Genomic DNA, 20,026 nt, shown 5'->3' on the forward strand with positions numbered 1-20,026 from the left:
GTCAATTAACTGCCTAAAATGACAATACCCCATCTCTGATATCTTTGCACTTGCCTCTTCAAAGCCACCTTTTCCTTTCTCTCTCTCTGGACTGTCACAGATCCTCCTCTGTACCCCAAGAACACCCCATTGGATTTCCAGGCTGGCTGCTTGGCCTACACACCTGGGTCAGGCCTCTCGCAGGGATGCGCCTGCCACTGTAATAAAGAGGAGAAAACGTCACACGGGAAAGGCCTGACTCCTTCGTACAATCAGAATACTCAACTGCACAGAGAAGGGACCCCTTTAAGCCACTTTGGGAGCCACATCCACCACTATGTGACTCCCACACAGGCTGGTTCCCAGGTATCAGGTGTCCTCGTGTTAACACGGGCCAAAAGGACAAAACAGGACCCTAGGTCCTTCCCAAAACATTAGGAAAGTTTGTGTACTGAGGTAATGTACAATGTCTTTTTGCCCTGAATAGGGCTCCCTTAAAAACTCTTTTAATAATCATTTTTAAATATCTCTGTGGAACCACTTTTAGTAATTTGCTGAAGGAACATAACAGTAATTATCTTAATTCATGTTTTTCTTTTTGTTTTTCAGATTAACTAAGTAATTCATACTGTATATTTCTGAAATTGAAGTACACACAGCTTCAATTCTGTGCAGGGAGGATGCAACAGGAGAGAATATCCTGGGCACATCTTTCTGGAGAATCACTTTTACTACAAGATTTGTAAGAAACAAATTTATTTCCAAGGTAAGAAATTAAAACTCTAAAACAAGGCTAGAAAGTCATCTGCCTTTAATAACCCTTAGTCATCTGTGCCTGATATGTGAGACTTTCTCCAAGATAAATCTCTCAAGGATAACCTATTTTCCATCATTATAATTAGTAAAAATTAGAAATTTTAGAAAGTCAGTTGGAAGCCCTGTCCTGCCAGTTTCTTAAATCATAATGTGGCCTTTGTACGATTTTACTTGGATTTTCTTTTTGGAATTTGTTGACTGCTTGGATACAAAATGTGGGGTTTTGATAAATTTTTGCGAGTTTTCAGCTATTAGTTGTTACTTTTGCACCCCATTTAATTTTTCTGTCCCTTCACTCTTTCTAGGACACAATCTGCCCACAGATTGTAAGACTCTGTTCATTTTCTTCAAACTTTTTTTACTCTTTTTTTCAGATTGAATAATTTCTATTGTTCTGTCTTTTTCTAATCTATGAATCAACCTAGAAGTACTATTTAAAATTTCATTATCTTTCTATTTGGTTCTTTTTAATAATGTGCATTTCTCTGCTGAGATTCCACATGTATTCATTCATTATGAAAATTTTTTTTCTTCATCCCATGACTATAGTTTTAATAGCTGCTCTCAAATACTTGACTGCTGATAACAACATCTTGGACATTTTGGGGATAGCTTCTAATGCCTGTGTTTTGTCTTGTGTATGGATAACATTTTTGTGTTTCTTCTCATGTCTCTTAAATTTTAAAATTGTATTTTAAAAACTGTAAATAATACTTACAGAGACTCTGGATCCTGTTGTATTCCTTTGAAGAGTGTTGTTAGTTTTTGAAGAGGGAGTTAATTTGGCTGGATTCAAATTCAAATGCCTGTCTCCCTTTCAGTGGGCACAGCTAAAATTATCATTCGCTTCTTATCCCCACATATATCATATGTATGATATATAGATGTGTGTTTCTATATAATATATGACATTGTATCCAGATTTTACCATTATTTGTAAGAGTAGTGTTCAACAAGCTACTCCACTATTACTGAACGCCAAAACCTCAATTTTATATTCTTTTTGGATTTTACATAAATGACATTATATAGTATGTATACTTTTACATATACTTTCTTTTGTATGTCATATTTGTAATATTCATCAATCCTGCTGTAGATATGTAAGTACTGAGATTACAGGCATGAGCCAATGTGCTCAGCCTAAAATATTTTAGGAGGTTAAGGTGGGAGGATCACTTGTGGCTGGGAATTTTAGACCAGCCTGGGCAATAGAGTGAGACCCTCTCTCTACAAAAAAATTAAAAATTAGCCAGGCACGGTGGCATGTGCCTGCTATTCCAGCTACTCAGAAGACTGAGGCAGAAAGATGAGTTGAGCCCATGAGTTCAAGGCTACAGGAAGCAATGATTGCACTCCTGCACTCCCGTCTGGGTAACAGAGCAAGACTCTGTCTCTTAAAAAATAATATAAAAATTTAAAATAATTTTATACATTATGTTAAAATACACATAAAATTAACTATTTTAACCATTTTAAAGGTTTCCATTGAGATGAATTAAGTACACTCATTATTTTGCTACCATCATTTCCATATATAAAAAGCATATTCCATTTTTTGAAACTGAAACTGTACCCATTAAACAACTCCTTATTCTCCCTGTAGCCCCTGGGAAACACTCTCCTACTTTGTGTTTTCTATGAATTTAACTACTCTTAAGTACCACATATGAGAAGAATCATATAGTAAAGAAATCATGAGGAAGAATGATAAAAAATGTATCACATGCTTATTAATTTTCAATAAAAACACCAACAGAGATCAGTAGTACCTGTTGATTATAAATAAACAGATAAATGAGAAAAAGGAATAGGCAGTGTGCATTGTATTTATGACAATGGGGCCTCAAGTACCATAGCAGTGAGTCCTCTGCCCCACTGGTCAGTGGTGGAGCTGGAAGCCCAGTGTAGCTGTCTGACACCCGGATCCCATGCCTAACCCAAATGTCACTGAGCCCTAAGGCACTTCACTCCTGCTGGTCCAGGCAGTGTCCCCTAAGATTCATCATGGCATGTTCTCCATGGCCTTAAGGAGTTGCTGGCCTACTGGGATAAGCGATCCAGCTAGCAGGACAGGTTGTAGCTACAAGTCATAGAGGCAGATGTGAGGTCTCTATGTAGGAGCCACACCCCTAGTCTCCTTCCCAGTGCCTGCCCAGCTGGAGTGCTGGGCCCCCGGGGTCACCATGCAGCAGGGCCTGACACTGACCAGGGAGCCATGGCCACAGGCTCTTGGCAGCTGGCCCAAAATAAATATTCTCCATAACCTCTGCCGATCTGCTGGACCCTCACCTCTCAGTCTCACTGAGCCACTCCGTTAACTGGAGGCAGACCCAAAATTGCTCCACAGGCTGAAGGTGATAATTGTCTACAGCCAGCTGAAGCAGCTGCATCTCCTGGAGAACTTTGATCTCCTGCAGCTAAAGGGAGGGACAAGTGGAAGATGCAGATAGGAGGGTCCAGGAGACAGGGGATTATGAGATTTCAGGGGACAGGCCTCGAAGGGACACCCAAAAGTGAGTAGTCATCCCCATCACCACCCGACGGCACAGGGTGTTGCCTCCATCCTGGGCACATTTTCCAGTTATCTGGTGATGGGAAACCCTGCCAGAAAGGATTATATGGATGGGAGTGAGCCTGGGATGGGCAGGGCTGGAACCAGAATCCTGAGGCTTGGGAGAAGAGAATCCAGGACTACACCCTTAGATCTCAGCACTTGGCAAACTTCCTCTCATGAGAGCGTCACGGCTGCCTCTGTGAGCTGAGGTATCAGGCCCCTCTTCCCTATGAATGTTGAAGATTCCACACCAGCCACCAGTCCCTGTTCCCTGAGTGATGAAGTTGCAGAGCTGCCTGCTTGCAAAGCCCAGTGAGGTTTTGCCTGAGCTGGACTCAGACTCTCCCTCAGATGGTGCCAATGGAAGGATAGTAAACTTAGGCCTCTCCAAGGGCAGGCAGCTCGTATGTGGCTGAGCACTTTTGTTTTTTGTTTTTTGGTTTTTTTTTTTTTTGAGATGGAGCCTCCTCTGTCGCCCAGGCTGGAGTGCAGTGGCATGATCTTGGCTCACTGCAAACTCCGCCTCCCAGGTTCAAGCAATTCTCTGCCTCAGCCTCCTTAGTAGCTGGGATTACAGGTGCCCACAACCACGCCCAGCTAATTTTTGTATTTTTAGTAGAGACGGGGTTTTGCCATCTTGGCCAGGCTGGTCTTGAACTCCTGACCTGGTGAGCCACCATCCTCAGCCTCCCAAAGTGCTGGGATTACAGGTGTGAGCCACCGTGCCTGGCCTGGCTGAGCACTTTTTTAAATGGGAGCCCTCAGTTTTTATGTCTGTCATCAAAGAGAGTTGGGGTGGGAGGTCCCTGAGCCTCAGCTCCCATTGTCCCCTTTGAACCCCAGAACCTGATGCAGACCCAAGTCCTGCTTTGTGCACATCCCCTGACCCTGGTGGCCCTGGCAGTAATGCAGTATGAAGAGTGTGGGGAGGGGACCTAGTCAGGGTCCAAGGGGCCTTTCTGATGACCATTGGCTGACTTCTAGGGAAATGTAACACCCAGAAAGAAAAGGAAGGTGAGCAGCTGGGGCAACATTGGGAGAGAGTGGGGAGGTGAAAGTCAGCAACACCCTGTGCTATCAGGTGGTGATGGGGATGAGTGTCCACTTTTGGGTGTCCATTCAAGGCCTGTGCCTGAAATCTCATAAGCCCCCATCTCCTGGACTCTCCTATCCACATCTTTTACTTGAAAAAGCCAAAGACACGCAGCTGCGTCTCTCCAACTCTCTCCCCTCTTCCTAGCTGGTCTCCAAAAACATGAAGCACTCCCTTATTAACTCTGTGGTGAGATTTTAACAAGTCACAATGTTATGTGGTCCCTAGCTCCACCGTTTCCCAAATCCACTCAGCCCAGCTCTTCCAGGCCTTTACTCTGATTTCTCTTATAGAGGCATTTCAGGGACTGTTGCCACAGGAGGGAAGGGCTGAGGGAGAAAGGCCCCTTGCTCTTTTGATGTGGAGGCCTCCAGCTGGGAGGGAGGAGCTCTTCCCTCTGAATCCCTGGAGCTCTTCCCCATCACAGGGACCTGCCTTTTTGCTGCTTTAGCCTCATCTGGGCTTTCTGTGGTTTCTTCTCTAGGGTGGCCAACTTGGGTGTCTTCATCTGCCAGGGTCAAGAACAAGGTCAGTGATATTATGCTCCCTTCACCCAGTTATGCCCAGTTACATTGACCTGGTACCCTGGATAACTGGTGTGAGTCAAGCTGGTCCAGTGCTCCTGCCACCTCCAGTAAGCTCTGATTCTAGATTCACTCCCTGCTGCAACACTCACTGTGTGTGGAACCTTGGGCATGCAGCCAGGCCTCCCTGAGACTGTTTCTCAACTTGAAAGTGTGATGGGAACCACACCTACCTCACTGGGCCTCGTGAGGACTCAGTTATATGTAGCCGTCACCATTGTTCTCATCATCATCTCTCTCAGGAAGAGCCAGGCACAAACACTCTCAAATTTTTCTCCTTTGAAGCTCCTCATTACCCTGTGAGGCTCATCATCCCTACATTTTTTAGATAAGAAAACAGAGGCCCAAAGAGGGCAGTGACTTGCCCAGGGCTCTACAGAAGAGGCCGGCTCCTCCCCACACCTGGAGGCCCTGACCCAGCTGACTTTACCCCGCAGCCCAGCACTATCCCTGACTAGGGTCCCATCTTCGTTCTCCATGCTTGTTTAGGTCCTCAGGCAGGCTCAGCTTTGGTGGGAAAGAAACAGGGTGTTTTGGGAGGCCTGGGCGAGTGGCACCTCTAACCAATCTGCTAGGCCCTCACCTCTCAGCCTCACTGAGACACTCCATTAATTGGAAGCAGACCCAAAATTGCTTCACAGACTGAAGGTGATAATTGTCTGCAACCAGCTGGTGCAGCTGCATCTCCTGGAGGACTTTGATCTCCTGCAGCTAAAGGGAAAGACAGGATGCTGAGACAGGGCCTGCAGCATACACATAACTATAATTCAGAATGTAATATATACACACACACGAAAATATAATCAGAAAGTGATATAATCTTATATGCAAGGTTAAATACAAATGTCTCTCAGGCAGGGCCAGGCCCCCAACACAAGGAGAAATCGCTGCCTGAACATGCTGCAGGCAAAAACCTGTCACTCTTGCCTCATTCAGCCCAGTGTCTGATTACATCTTCTGTCACTTAGGATTGAAACGGGTGGGGCCTGGAGCCCTAGCCAATCAGTGGCGCCAGCGTGAAACTGTCCAATCAAGTGCGCAGCTACAGAGGAAGAGGCGGCCTCTTCAATATGGCGGGGCCTTTGTCTCCTAGCTTCCGGGCTCTGGTCCTATTTCGCGTCTCCACTGTTCCATCTCCTCCGTTCCTGGAGTTCCTCGGTGACTCTACTATAGCTTCTGTTATCCTGTGACCTGCAGGTACTGGGAGATCCATAGGAGGACGGCGGAACATCTGGAGGCTGGGAAATGGTGAGTGCGTGGAGTGGGTGTCCCGAGAATGGGGAAGAGGCTGTTTGAATCCGGCCGGAACCGGCTGCGGTGGTATCTGGGCCTTCTCGCGGTCTGCTCTGGAGTCTGCATCCCCGAGTCCCCGCGGGCACAGCTCAATCCTCATTTCCCTCCATCGCAGATTAGGGGCTGAGCCAGCAGCCAAAACCCTACGTCTTGTTTTGTCCCTAAACTCGAATTTCTCCCCAGCTCAGATCCCTTTCTGGGCAGCTCTGTGCCGCAACCTCGAGTCTCCCTCCTCCAGATTGTGTGGGGGTGATGGGAGTGTCATAAGACGGGAATTCTCATTTAGGGTCTGGAGTTCCTCCGTGGAAGAAGCAGTGGGCCGTGGGGTCCCTAGTCCCTCCTTTCTCCTTTTAAAAATAAAATCGTGGCCCTTTTTTTTATTTATTTATTTTTGAGACAGTGTCTCACTCTGTTGCCCAGGCTAAAGTGCATTTCGGTTCACTGCAGCCTCCACCTACTGGGCTCAGATGATCCTCTCACCCCAGCCCCCCAAGTAGCTAGGACTAGAGGGGTGCGCCACCACGCCTATTTTGTTTTGTTTGTTTTTGTAGAGACAGGCTTTTGCCATGTTGCTCAGGCTAGTCTCGAACTCCCCGAGCTCAGGTCTCAGGTGATCCGCCCGCCTCGGGCCTCCTAAAGTGCCGGGATTACGTGCATGACCCACCACCCTAGCCTAAATTGAGGCAACTTTAGGATATAGTTTGGATGTGTTTTCCAGCCCAAATCTCCTATTTAAATGTAATCCCCCATGTTGGAGGTGGGGCCTGGTGGAAGGATTGTGGGCCCGGATTTCTCGCGAATAGTTTAGCACCATTCCTCTTGGTATTGTCCTCTGAATAGTGAGTGAGTTCCCTGAAGTTCATCATTTAAAAGTGTACAGCACCCCACCTTGCCTCTTTTTCAAGCTCTTGCTTCACCTTCATCCATGATTTTAAGCTTTCTGGGCGGGGCCTCCCCAGAAGCAGACGCTGGTGTTATGCTTTCTATGCAGCCTGTGGAACCATGAGCCAATTAATCCTTTTATAAATTACCCAGTCTGAGGTATTTATAATAATGCCAGAAGCGATTAATACAAATAGATTATTTGCACAAACAGCAATTTATCAATCAGAGAACACCCAGCTATGATTTGTTGTTTGGGGGCTCAAAGGAGGGTCTTGGAACAAAAGGTTGTTTTTTTTTTTAAGAGGTATGAGGAAGCAAACCAGATTCAATATTTGATTGGTTACAGTTACGTATTGCATTTGCAGCCCTCCGGTGGAAATGTCCTGGTTATGTAATTAGAGCTTTTTATTGGCAGCTTGTGGTTGGTTAAGCCTAAGTTGTTTTGTTGTTGTTGTTGTTTCTCAAAGTTAATAATTTACCAGAAATGCCTTCGACGTAGTTAGGTTTCTTTAGGCAGAATCCCAGGGCACCATGGCCACTTCAGCCTAATTGCTAGCTATTTAATTATTTTAATGCTCCACAGGGTCGTTGGTTTTCTCTGCATTTTTCAAATGTTTGGCAAGCAGGGTCTCAAATCTAAAACTGTTCTCCCAGCCTAACTCTTCTAGGGACTATATAAAATTCTAAATTTCCAATTTCTTTCCCACATTCCCAAATGCCAACTATCCCTCTCCAAATCACATTATGAACTATCAGTTCTTTATTTAATTTTAAAACGGATGTGGCATTTTGTTTATTTTTGTTTAACAGAGCCGTGGGTGGCTCTTTTTAATATATTAGTCCGTTTGTGCATATTTCACAGGACAGAAAAGCAAAGAGTAGTCACCTGACACTGCGCATCTCCTCTCATCTTCTCTAGGCACGCGCGCCTTCCCAGAATGTCTTTGGATCCTTTGCAGGGTGATGTGTCCTCAGTCACTCTCCTGTGTTTTCCTGGTCCAAGTATTACAGCTTTCTGGGGATGATCCAAGATACCCACAAGGACCATGTCTCTTGGAGTGTCTAGCAAACATTAGCCCCTGGGTCATCTCCTTTCAGAGAAGAGCCTGAGGCATTGGGTGGAGCCTCTCAGGGGAGCAGCTGGATACCCTCGTGCTGAGAGCAGTTTCCTGATACACCCTTCCTCTAAAAAGCTAACTGCTTTAACATTAAGATTTTTTTCCCCTCAATCCTAGTTTTCATTTCTTGCAGACACATTGGTGCTCAACCAATCAGGTGCTGGTATTGAGGGGAAAAGGCACAAATGCATCTTGCCCTCTGGCTTCTCTCAGGCTTGTGAAGGAGAATAACTGTCCCAAAGTACAGGAAAGATCCACTCTAGTGAGGGAGTGTATAAATTTGCAAAGCAAAATACACATCTGCCACACAGGGGGCAAGTGCAGTATCTTTTGGGACAGTGATGATCAAGTACTTTAGTGAGCAGAATGGGGGTGGGAGAATCTCTCAAGTGATTGACACATGAGTCTAAAACATCTGTGTTCCAGTCAGCACTACTTCTCCCTGTGTTTGTCACCTTCAATATATGTGTTCAGTTATTTCAACTTCAGTTTTTCATTAATTGTATAATGGATTTTATCATTAGAGCTTGAAAGATTAAAAAAAAGTTTTCTAAGAGAAAAGAGGTAGATTTTAGAAAAAAATAGTTTATATTCCATTGGTTGAAAATTCTCATTTACCTTTTATATTTCCCACAGTGAGTGTAGTAAGATTCTGAGTCTGTTCTATTTAGCATGATTTCAAACAGAATCCCAGGGCTTAGCTTTGGGAATGCTACCTGGGAAAAGACAGAGGAAATGTCTCTCTCATGATGCCTGAAGAAAAATAAATACATTTCTACAAGAAAGTGTGGTAGATTAACACGTAAATTACAAAACATTCATGAAAACATCAGTTTCTCTCTTGTGCAGGGTGGAGAATTTGTGATAGTGGCCAACTCATTTTTTAAAAAAATTTCTACTTCGTAGGAAGTATTTATGTGTACACAATAAAAAGATATTTCCCACCATACATACATATCTTTGCTCAGGTAATGTATATAACCTAAAGCAATATGATTGTCTAGTATAATCGTAGCCAGTGAATCAGTAGCTTTTTTTTGAGCTGCAATGGATGTAACAGTTTTATCAGTAATTTTTTCTAAGCTTATAAAAATATTTTTAATCATGTGTTCATGGGAGGTGACACCTCACCAAGGCAAAAACATTTTTTTTCCAATAAAATGAATGAAGTTGTTTTTTGAAAGCCAGGCAGATAATTAGCAGATTTTTTTCAAATAGAATCTTAATCTAAAACAGATTGGTGGCCATGCCTGTGGAAAAGTTAGAGAGAATTTGTCCAGTACTGGGTTTTTTCAGAGCTATGTAGAGAGCAGTGACCAGATATTTTAAAAGACATTACCCTTCAATTTAGTGGCACAGGTACTGGCCAAGAAAATCTAATATGGTTCCTTCCAACAAATTTGGAGTAAATCTTCATAAAAATAGAAAATCAAATTTTATTTTTATATTATTAATATTAAAGCTAACTTTAGGAAAGCATTATAAACAGATGTATTCAATCTCAATCAGCTTTGACCATACAAGATTTCTATAAACCTTTTATAACCCCTTAACATTTTATTTTTCTTTCTTTCTCCAGCTTTCTATATCCATTAAGTTTACCTCATTTTCTTTATCTTTTTTCTCTCAATTTTATGTATTTTTTAAATAACCTCTAAACTCAGCAAAATTGCCTTTTCTTTAAGAAAAACCACATTCTCACATCTGTTTCTAAAATGTTTTTTTTTTCATCAAGAAACACATTTTCTTTGTACTGTGTATGTAAAGTTGTTTCTCTCCTTAACGATAGTTTTAGTTATGAATCTTGGGCAGAATTTTAATTTTTAATAATCTTAACTTATAGTGAAAGCCTGAGAAGTAAGCAATTTTAACTATTAGTCATGAACTAAAATTTTATAAAGATATATTTTATGATTTTTAGAAACATAGGATTTTAAATGGAAACATTTTTAATGTGGAATAGGACATACTAACAGATCTAAATATCTTTGGTTTCTGTGAAGAAACCAAAAATATTTAGCTTAAACTTATATTTAAAAATTAATATCTTAGCATTTTGTCTTACTTGGAGATAATTTAGATGTTTAATGAATAGCCATCATTTAATATAGCTTAGCAACAGTCTACGAGTATAGTTTCCATAAAGATTTGAGAAACTATTTAAATTAAACACATTACAAAACAATCAGTATTGTAAGTTTATAAACTTTTGTCCCATTTACATGCTTTATTTATTTATTCTTAACAATTATTTTTGTAAAATCTCATGAAACAGACTAATATACTCATCTAAAGTTAAACTTCCTATTATCCATTTTTATATTACCATGTTGGGCAAGTATCATAAAAGCAATAAAGTTAAATATATACATATTTTGCTGAGAAGTCAAAAGACTTTTTTTAAATTAAACTAACAATATTAAACTAGTCATGTTTACCAAAAGATTTACTCAATTCACATATTCTTAAAAATATTGGGCTTATTTTTTTAATTCATGAGCAGTTATCTTTAAGTTAATTCAGTACCATGTAGATAATACACAAAGACATTTATAGACATATATATACATGTAGACACAACATATAACTTACTCATGTTTGTATCTAAAAGCCCTAGAGAGGGAGTTCATTGTAAAAGGGAGTAGAGCTTCAGACCTCAAAAGAAACTGTTTACCCACAACTCTGGGGGCTTCATGAGGAAAAACAGAGGTACCCTGCCAAAAAGGAGAAGCCTGTGGCACTTTATCTGTGCTCTTCAAGGGGTCTCAGGCTGCTAGAAGTTTCCTTTAGTTGTCCTCTATAGTGACAAAAGGTTTTAAGTGGAACATGAGACAGATAGAAGTAAATGGAAGAATTAATTCCAGAGGAGACAGTTTGAGAAGACTTTGTTTTCCAAAAAGCCAGTAAAGTTTTACATTATCCTTGCAAAAATCATGTCGGCAAGAGAAGAAACGGGCACATAGAGATGCTAGTCTAGGGAGAGAGAAATTCAGTTAACTAAAGACCTTATATGGGAAAACCATAGGCCTCAAATACGTATGTATATGTACGTGTGTGTGTGTATATATAAAATATGTGTATGTATGTATGTGTGTGTGTGTATACGTATGCGTGTGTGTGTGTATATATATATATATATATATATATATATATATATATATATATATGCCTAAGCCTGACTGTCAATTCTAAATAAATGGACTTTTGACTGTAGAGCTTTTAAATTTTTTAAAATTAGATTTTACCCAGGTAAATAGAAAACACTTCTTCCTTTTTTTTTTTTTTTTTTTGAGACAGAGTCTTGCTCTGTTGCCCAGACTGGAGTGCAGTCGAGTGGTCTCGGCTCACTGCAACCTCTGCCTCCTGGGTTCAAGCAATTTTCCTGCCTCAGCCTCCCAAGTAGCTGGGATTATAGGTGCCTGCCACCATGCCTGGCTAATTTTTTGTATTTTTAGTAGAGACGGGGTTTCACCATGTTGGCCAGGCTGGTCTCGAACTCCTGACCTCGTGATCTGCCTGCCTCGGCCTCCCAAGTGCTGGGATTGCAGATGTGAGCCACTATGCTCAGACAAAAACATTTCTTTACTTGTCTTTTTCTTTCTAAAATTTACATCAAGAAGGAATTTTGGAGATGGGGCATTTTTGTTTACTGGAGGCCTAGGGTAATCACTATTCAAAGCTGTTTCTCTTTGAAATTTTTCAGTAAATAGTTTTCTTTTTTCCAAACCACAGTATATGGTTTTATTTAGTTCCAGAGAGAAGACTAAACAAACAAAACAACAAAAGTTTCTATTACACTCTAAATGTAAACTGAACTTTTAAATTAAAGGGATACCTGAACTAGTGACTAAAAACCAACACAAACATTCATGAGGCCAAATCCAAGAAATCCTGTATGACTTTAAAACTTCAGAGAAATAACGAAAAAATTGTAGCTCTTCTGTAATCAAAACTTCTCCTAAGAACAGCTTACTGCAAGTGGGTTGCAATCTATATTTTCAGGCCACATTTTTTAGTATCTCAGCTTCTCAGTTTACCATCTACCCACAAAGGCCAGACACAAGATTTTAAGAAATGGTTGGTAAAACAGGAGAATGAAAGCTGTCTATGGGAGTAGACAAGTTTACAAATGTGGACTCCAGAAGGTCAAGAGCAAAAATCAAATAATAAAAACAAATACATTAGTAATTAATTATTATGTATGTAACGTTTTTTGCCTAAGTTAGAGATAATTCATTGAGAAATAAAGTTTTGAGGTTTGGTCTAAAAAAACTTCAATTTTTTTTTCTCCAATTTGATCTCAGCTAGAATGCTGTTTTGCTAATTCTCTGGATGTTAACATTTCAAATACATGGTAAGATTTACATCTCCGAGAGACTGAGAAAAGACTGGAAAAAGTTAAAATATGTATTGTAAATCCTGCAGCAATCAAACAGGCAGTTTGAACATTTAAAAGGTTTTTTTTTGAGGAAGTGAAAGAGCCTTCTTAAAATGTACTTTGAAATCTCTTATTAGAATGTAGCCAGGCAAAACAGAAAGGCCTTTCATTAAATTTCATTCTAAAACCTGCCGTTTCCAATTGTGCATGGAAATATATTAATTTAGAACTGTCATAAGACCTTCATTTTTGTCATTGCATTTTGGGGTCATCTGAAGTCATGTCGGTCCATTTACCCAGGCATTTGCAAGATGAAGCTCCATAGGTATTATACATAAGTTCAGCTTATGTTTCTAAGGCATGTTACCTAGAAGGAAAAGAATGGTTTTGATGATCAGTTTTCCATAATTTAGAAACTTTTCAAAGGTGATCATGGCCAGAGCAGTGTACCAGGTCTAAGTGTGCTGTGTATGAGCATCACTCCTCAAGGTGTCACCCAAGAGTTGCTGATTATAGTGCTGGGTGAGCAATGCTTATGTTTACCTTCCAGCTTAGTTAAAAGTCTCTGCAGGTATTTTTCTTTTGGGAGGACCCTGTGAGACTGGTACAAAGCATTGAAAATCATCCTAACACCTCTACGAAGTCTCTAGTTGCTTAGAGCACCCAAATGAGTCAGTTAAAGAAATTGCCTTTTCTCTTTGGGATGAGAGAATTCACTCCCATGCACCTTTTGATTTGAAGGTCCCAAAAAGTCAAGTTCAAATTAGAAGCAATAGAAAACAGCTGTGTTTTTTAAAGCATGTTACCTAATTTTAGAACAAAAGAAGTAAAACCACCAGGGCTAGACTGCCAGTATTATGACCCAGATTTTCTGTCTTGAGACAGAAGCAGAGAAAGCAGTTAAAAATATTGAAATTAAAATCTCCTGACTTTAGCCAAAAATGGAAATATTTTTTCTAGAAAGTGAGGGTTGAAAAGAACAGCTCAAGCAAAGTCTTGACCTCATGAAATAGTAGGGAGATCTGAATTCAGGAGGACTCACCCCTTACACTCAACAATGTACTGGGAGCTGGAAGAATACAAGGGGTTCTCATTGGCTAGTTTCTGAGTTCAAGAGGGATGTTGGATGGTTGGGGGTGTCCCTCTGAATCCTGCTCACAGCACCAGAAATATCAATCCAAAGGAAGAAGCAGGGGCAAAAAAATAAAATTTTGAAGAATTTACTTCAGCCAAGGTGAGGACAGCTGCCTGGAAGACTCAGATGCATGTTACCTAAGATATGAACTTTGGCCTTTTTAATACGGTTTATAAAGTAAGAAGCAGAATAAGTAGTCAGCCATTGTCAGGAATTCTCGTTAGTTTGCAGAAATAACATTGATTAGTGATAAGCTGTATGTTGTTGAACTACAGTCTATGAATTTAGCAATGAAATAGCTGGATCATATAATTCTATGTTCTAAACATAGAAGAAGGTACATTTTATGGTTTTTTTTTTTCAAGAAATGTCCACATTGTTTTTTATAGTGGCTACACCATTTTACATTTGCACCAGGAGTCAAAAATCATTCTAATTTCTCCCTCTTCTTTTTACCGCTTGTTCTTTTAGGGATTATGCTGTTGTTTTTCGTATAATAGCCATTCTCATGTGTGTGAAGTGGTATCTCAATATGATAGAACATCAGTTTTTATATTTATTTTATAAAGTTTTATTTTTTATGCTGCCACTATGCTAAATCTTGGTATTTGTCAAATCTCTTGAGTTTCTAGGTATAGTATATCATCTACAAATAGAAATTATGTTTTTATTTTTTTCCTTTGGGAATCATGTTTGATAATGCTATGTACAATATGCCAAGCACTGTTCTAAGAAGTGTTAAGATAGTAACATCAAAATACAGTGTGAGCAGGAGTGAAGATACAGACATTTCTAAAATTACGGCTGAGAATATGACAAAAGACATCTAATAGAGAAGAAAGTTCGCTTTAAAAAGGACCTGAAACTTATTCTCACAATTAAAAAGTCAACTTTTATAAGTTACACAGCCTCTTTGTGTCTCACAGCTCTTATTTGTGAAACAAATAATAATAACAGATTATTTATTGTTGAGTATATTAAGAGACAGAAGTAATATCCTGACTTGAAAATTAAAATATTTATTAGTGTAATTAACTGAGATAACAGTAGTAAGAATATGTCAATTATTGGAATAGATTAGATAATAGTTTAATAGGACCATCAACATTTTAATTCTATAAAAAATGTATGTCTTTCTGTTTACTCTTTACAAAACTACTTAGTCACTCTCTATTACTTAATTACTAAAACCTCGTAATTCTTAGTAAGGCCTTTCTAGGGCCACCTAAACTTACAGTCTTTAACCACACTGTTTATCAGGATTCCCTTCTTTAGCGCCTTCTTTTTTTCCTTATCTTGCCTGGTGCAAACCACAGTTTTGCTCTGCTTTTCTGTCTTATGTGTTTGTATAAAGACATCTGCCTTTATGTAAATTCTAACCAATTACAGCTGTGACATTTTCCTCGAAACATGTAAATTCTGTGAGTTCTTTTTTATTTGAAATCTCTTGTATCTTTACCATATTATGGGCACTCATTTGAAGTAATAAACATTTTTTTAAAATACCGGATAAGAAATTTTGAAACACAGTCAACAAATATTCATAACAAATATTAAACTACAGTTGCTTATTGAGCATGAAACACTTGTGATTACATTTCAATAGGTTCTGTGCTCTCAAAGTATGTTTTAAAAATTTATTTTTTTCAATTAAACTTAAGCAGTATATTGTTTTTAAAAGTAAAACAAAAAAAAATACTATTCACAATAGCAAAGACATGGAATTAACCCACATTGCTTTCAACAGTAGACTGGATAAAGAAAATGTGGTAGATATATACCATGGAATACTATGCAGGCATAAGAAGGAAAAAGATCATGTCCTTGACAGGGACATGGATGGAGCTGGAAGCCGCTATTCTCAGCAAACTTAACACAGGAACAGAAAACCAAACGCTGCATGCTCTCATACTAATAAGTGGAAGCTGAATGATGAGATATATGGACACCTTGGGGGAACAACACACCCTGAGGCCTGTCAGGGGGCGGAGAAAGCATCAGGAAGAACAGCTAATGGGTGCTGAGCCTAATACCTGGGTGATGGGTTGATCTGTGCAGCAAAGTACCATGACACACATTTACCTGTGTAACAAACCTGCACATCCTGCATATGTACCCCGGAACTTAAAAGTTGATTTTTTTAAAAAAGTAAAAAAATAAATACCTAAAAGCAGGGGGTATTTGTGGTACAAAAATTCATAGTAAACACATACAAACTATTTGAAAACAATCTTATCTCTTAATGCAGTTATATTCTGCTTTATTACTTACATATTATAAAATATGGATTCATGGCATAATTGTCAAAGGCTTCCATCTATTCCTACCACATATCCATGTTTGCTGATTTTGTTCATTTTCTGTTTTTGATTTGTTCGTTTTCCAACAAAGCTGGAATAAAAACATCTTCATGCTCATGCTATAATAACTTCTCACAATACGCCCTGGGTTACTCAAAAGAAAATGGAGTTGTTTTTCTCATGTTTTTGACACTTGAGTCAATCATCAACAAATAGCATAAGAGGAGCCAAGGACATGTGCGTGCATGACACTCAGCAAGTGTCAGGCAGGCCCTGGGCTGAAGGGAGACTCCAGGTGTCTCAGAAAAGGGAGGTTCTGCTCTAGTGCACACAGACTGTCACACTGTAAATTGTTCTGTGATGCCATGTTTCTCCCAAGGTCAACAGGAACTGAGGACACATAGGAAGTGAGTTAAGAGGGCAGACTCCCTCTCCCATTTAGCTACCAGTATGTGATTTTGCCCCCCCGGACACATGCACACTATATAATAATGTGCTCACAACCCTCTTAGGACAAATCTCCATGCTCACATTTCAGCCAGATACAGGTGCCTAGAGGACTTTAGACTTATCCCTGTCCTCAGACGCAAATCTGTGGCAACAACCTGCTCCATCCAGTCAACTGGGCTTCTGAGTCACCTGATCATAGTCTCATCTACCTGCATAGACACAGAAATAAGCCAGAGCCTAACCCTTTCTGAGCCACTATCTGTAGCACAAATTAGTCTTTCCACTAACTCTGGACTTTCCCCTGCCCATAGGTCCTATGAAACTAAATAATTCAAAATTTAAGCTGTTTGATACTCTAAATTATTCTGGGTCTTAAAGGAATGTAAGTACAAAATCTGGGTAATATGACAGGCAGCAGTAACAAGGCAGCTGTAACCTTTGTTTTTCTGTTTATGGATTACACCTACTTCTACATCTGCATTCTTTTGTCAGGTGTTGTCAGTGGCCGAAGTGCCCCATGGAAGACCTCTTTCCCCTTCACTATTGACTTTCGTTATAGATTAACCTCCCTCTTACCTATGGCTATTGCATTGTCTTAAGATGAAATGTTAAATACACGCTTAGGTTGAAAAGGAAAGAAAAACCAGTTGTAAAAAAAAAAAAAGTTGGAAAAATACATTGTAACCAATTAATTTTTTGTAAATCTTAAGCCAGCCTTGTATAGAAACTGTTGTAGTCTTGTTAAATTTGTTTTTTGCCTGTAGAAATAAGAACTTAACTTTCACCTATGAAGCACTCATCTCCTTTCACTAGAGCTTTTGTCTCCTGGATGACTATTTCTAGCTTTTCACTTGAATAAACTCTAAAATTGGATTTTGAGGCTTTATTGATTATTCAGATTATTTCAGATTAACAGTCCTTCATGGCATCTTTCTTCTGCCTTTACTTCCTGATTAAACCCTCTTTCATGTGAACAAATTGTACCCAATGCCACTCGTTGGGTGCCTGATTAAAATGCCTACTGGAAATCAGATGTCCATGAGTTCAAGGTCATGGCCTTAGACTTGGCTGTTGTAAGGGCAAATACAAATTAGAAATACCAGACTTAAATTATGAAACTTGAAGATAAAAAAAGACATTTTACTCTCCTTTTAAAAAATAATTTAAGAAAACTTTTATATGTAAATTTATTTTGTGTCTCTATTAAATGTATGTACATCATTTAAATAGGTAAATAGGACTTTGTCAGCCTTTTTAACTTAGAAATGTCTTTCTCTAGGACCTGGAAACCATTGCATTGAAATGTAAATGGATTACCTTTCTGTCCTACAGTAGGTAACTTCATAAAATATTATGAAGCCAAGGAAATCTTATTTTGCTTTTGAATATAGCCAATTTAAATTTTCATTGAATATACCCAATATACATATAGGCTTCTCAATTACCTGGTTAATTTAAGATGAACTATATATGACAAATTATGCTGTTAAGTCTTCTACTTAAAGACTAAATATGGTGATTTTTATTTCTGCTTTTGTAATCTCAGCAGATTGCCTATGATGGATATCACATTGTGGTTTAATTATGTAAAAAAAAAAATTTTTCTTTCTCTTGTACCATTTTAGAGTGTCTCTGAAGTTGGAGATAATTTTGTTTTTAATTATGTTTTCCAAACACTGTACAGAATTACCAGACAGGATATAAACACAGGAGGTACACACAAGGCTTTAGTTCAGAGAGGCTTTTCTCTCTCTGGCTTGCCCCAAAATCTGCAGGCAGAATATTTATCTGCCTATTTTTAATACACAGTCCCTTCCAGAGCACTTCAGCCAGATTTGTAGAAAAATAGCTTCACAGCAGAGCAATCAGCCATTCCAGCCCCATCTTTCAATGCACTTGGCACCTTCAGACCTGAAAGTAATTCAAACACCATGGGACCCTGAATCCCAAATCTTTAGCCAATGGGCTAATGTTTTGTAAATTTTATCTTTTCAAAAAACTAACTTTTCATTATGTTTCTTCTGAATTTTTGTTTTTATATTCATTTATTTCTGCTATAGTTTTTATTTTTTCCTTCTAATTTTGGATTTGGTTTGCTCTTTTCTAGTTCTGTATGATATATCAGTAGTTTATTTGGAGATTTTTTTTTAACTTTTTTTGATGTAGGCACTTACTGCTATAAACCTTCTTAGTACTTCTTTCATTGTATTCATAGTTTTGTTATGTTTTCATTTTCATTTGTTTCAAGAACATTTTAAATTTTTTTCTTAAATTCCTTATTGGCCTACTAGTCATTCAGGAGCATATTTTAATTTCTCTGTGTTTGTATAGTTTCAAAAGTTTTTTCTGTTAGTGATTACTAGTTTTATTCTATTATCATCAGAGAAATTACTTGATATAATCTTATTTGGGGGGAGATTATTTTAAGAGTTATTTTGTGACCTAGCTTATGGTCCATCCTTGAGAATAATCCAGGGGCTGAAGTGTAGCATTTGTATTTCTGTAGCTTTTTGATGAAATGCTTTGTAAATTTCTATTAGGTCTATTTGGTTCATAGTGCAGATTAAGTTCAATGTTTATTTGTTGATTTTACTATCTGGATGATCTGTCTACTGTTGAAAGTCTCTGTTGTACTGGAGTTGATCTCTCTCTCTTTAGCTTTAATATTTGCTTCATATATCTGAGTTCTCCAATGTTAGGTGCATATAAATTTGCAGTTGTTGTATTTTCTTGCTGAATTGGCCACTTTATTATAATAACTTTTGTTGTCTCTTTTTATAGTTTTTGTCTTAAAGTCTGTTTTGTTTAACGTAGCTATTCCTCCTCTTTTTTGGTTTCCATTTGCATGAAATATCTTTTTCTATCCCTTTATTTTCAGTCTTTCTGTGTCTTCATAGGTGAAGTGTGTGTCTTGTAAGAAACAAATTGCCGGGTCTTGGGTTTTTGTTTGTTTGTTTGTTTGTTTTAACTCAATTGGCCAATTTGTGTCTTTTGATTGGGGAGTTAATTTATATTCAGTGTTGTTATTAATAAATAAAGACTTACACCTGCCATTCTGTTATCTGCTTTCTTGCTGTTTTGTGGTCTTTTCTCTCTCCTTTTCGCTCTCCCATTCATCCTTTCTTTTAGTAAAGATGATTTTTTCTAGTGGTACGTTTTAATTTTTAGATTTTATGTATGTGTGTCTATTACAGGTTTTTTATTTGAGGTTACCATGAGGCTTGCAAATAACATCTTATAACCCATTATTTTAAACGGATGGCAACTTAACACATATTGTAAAAATGAACAAACAAGAAAGCAAAGAGAAAACTAATAAAAACTACAGTTTATCTCCCAACTTTTTAACATTTTATTGTTTGTATTTATATCTTATACTGTCTATGTCTTAAACTTGTTGTGGTTAGTATTTTTAATAACTATAACTGCCTCAAAAGT

At 38.7% G+C, this 20,026-nt stretch overlaps 1 protein-coding gene across 6 annotated transcripts in view; it reads left to right on the plus strand.

Moving 5' to 3' along the window:
* ZNF736 (zinc finger protein 736) overlaps positions 1-20,026 on the plus strand; it is a 49,832-nt gene that overhangs the window by 1,046 nt on the left and 28,760 nt on the right. For 2 of the 6 annotated variants that reach the window (XM_063708568.1, XM_055346935.2), the window contains exons 2-5: positions 101-435; positions 589-745; positions 4,930-4,973; positions 5,998-6,277. In XM_063708568.1, the coding sequence (XP_063564638.1) occupies positions 6,275-6,277 (3 nt within the window). In that variant the 5' untranslated portion in view covers positions 101-435; positions 589-745; positions 4,930-4,973; positions 5,998-6,274. Of the gene's footprint in view, positions 1-39; positions 436-588; positions 746-4,929; positions 4,974-5,997; positions 6,278-20,026 lie in introns of those variants that run through there. The other 4 variants (XM_055346934.2, XM_055346936.2, XM_055346933.2 and 1 more) reach the window with 3 other exon arrangements.

The sequence above is a fragment of the Gorilla gorilla genome, chromosome 6, assembly GCF_029281585.2.
Source record: "Gorilla gorilla gorilla isolate KB3781 chromosome 6, NHGRI_mGorGor1-v2.1_pri, whole genome shotgun sequence".
NCBI classification, from domain to species: Eukaryota; Metazoa; Chordata; class Mammalia; order Primates; family Hominidae; genus Gorilla; species Gorilla gorilla.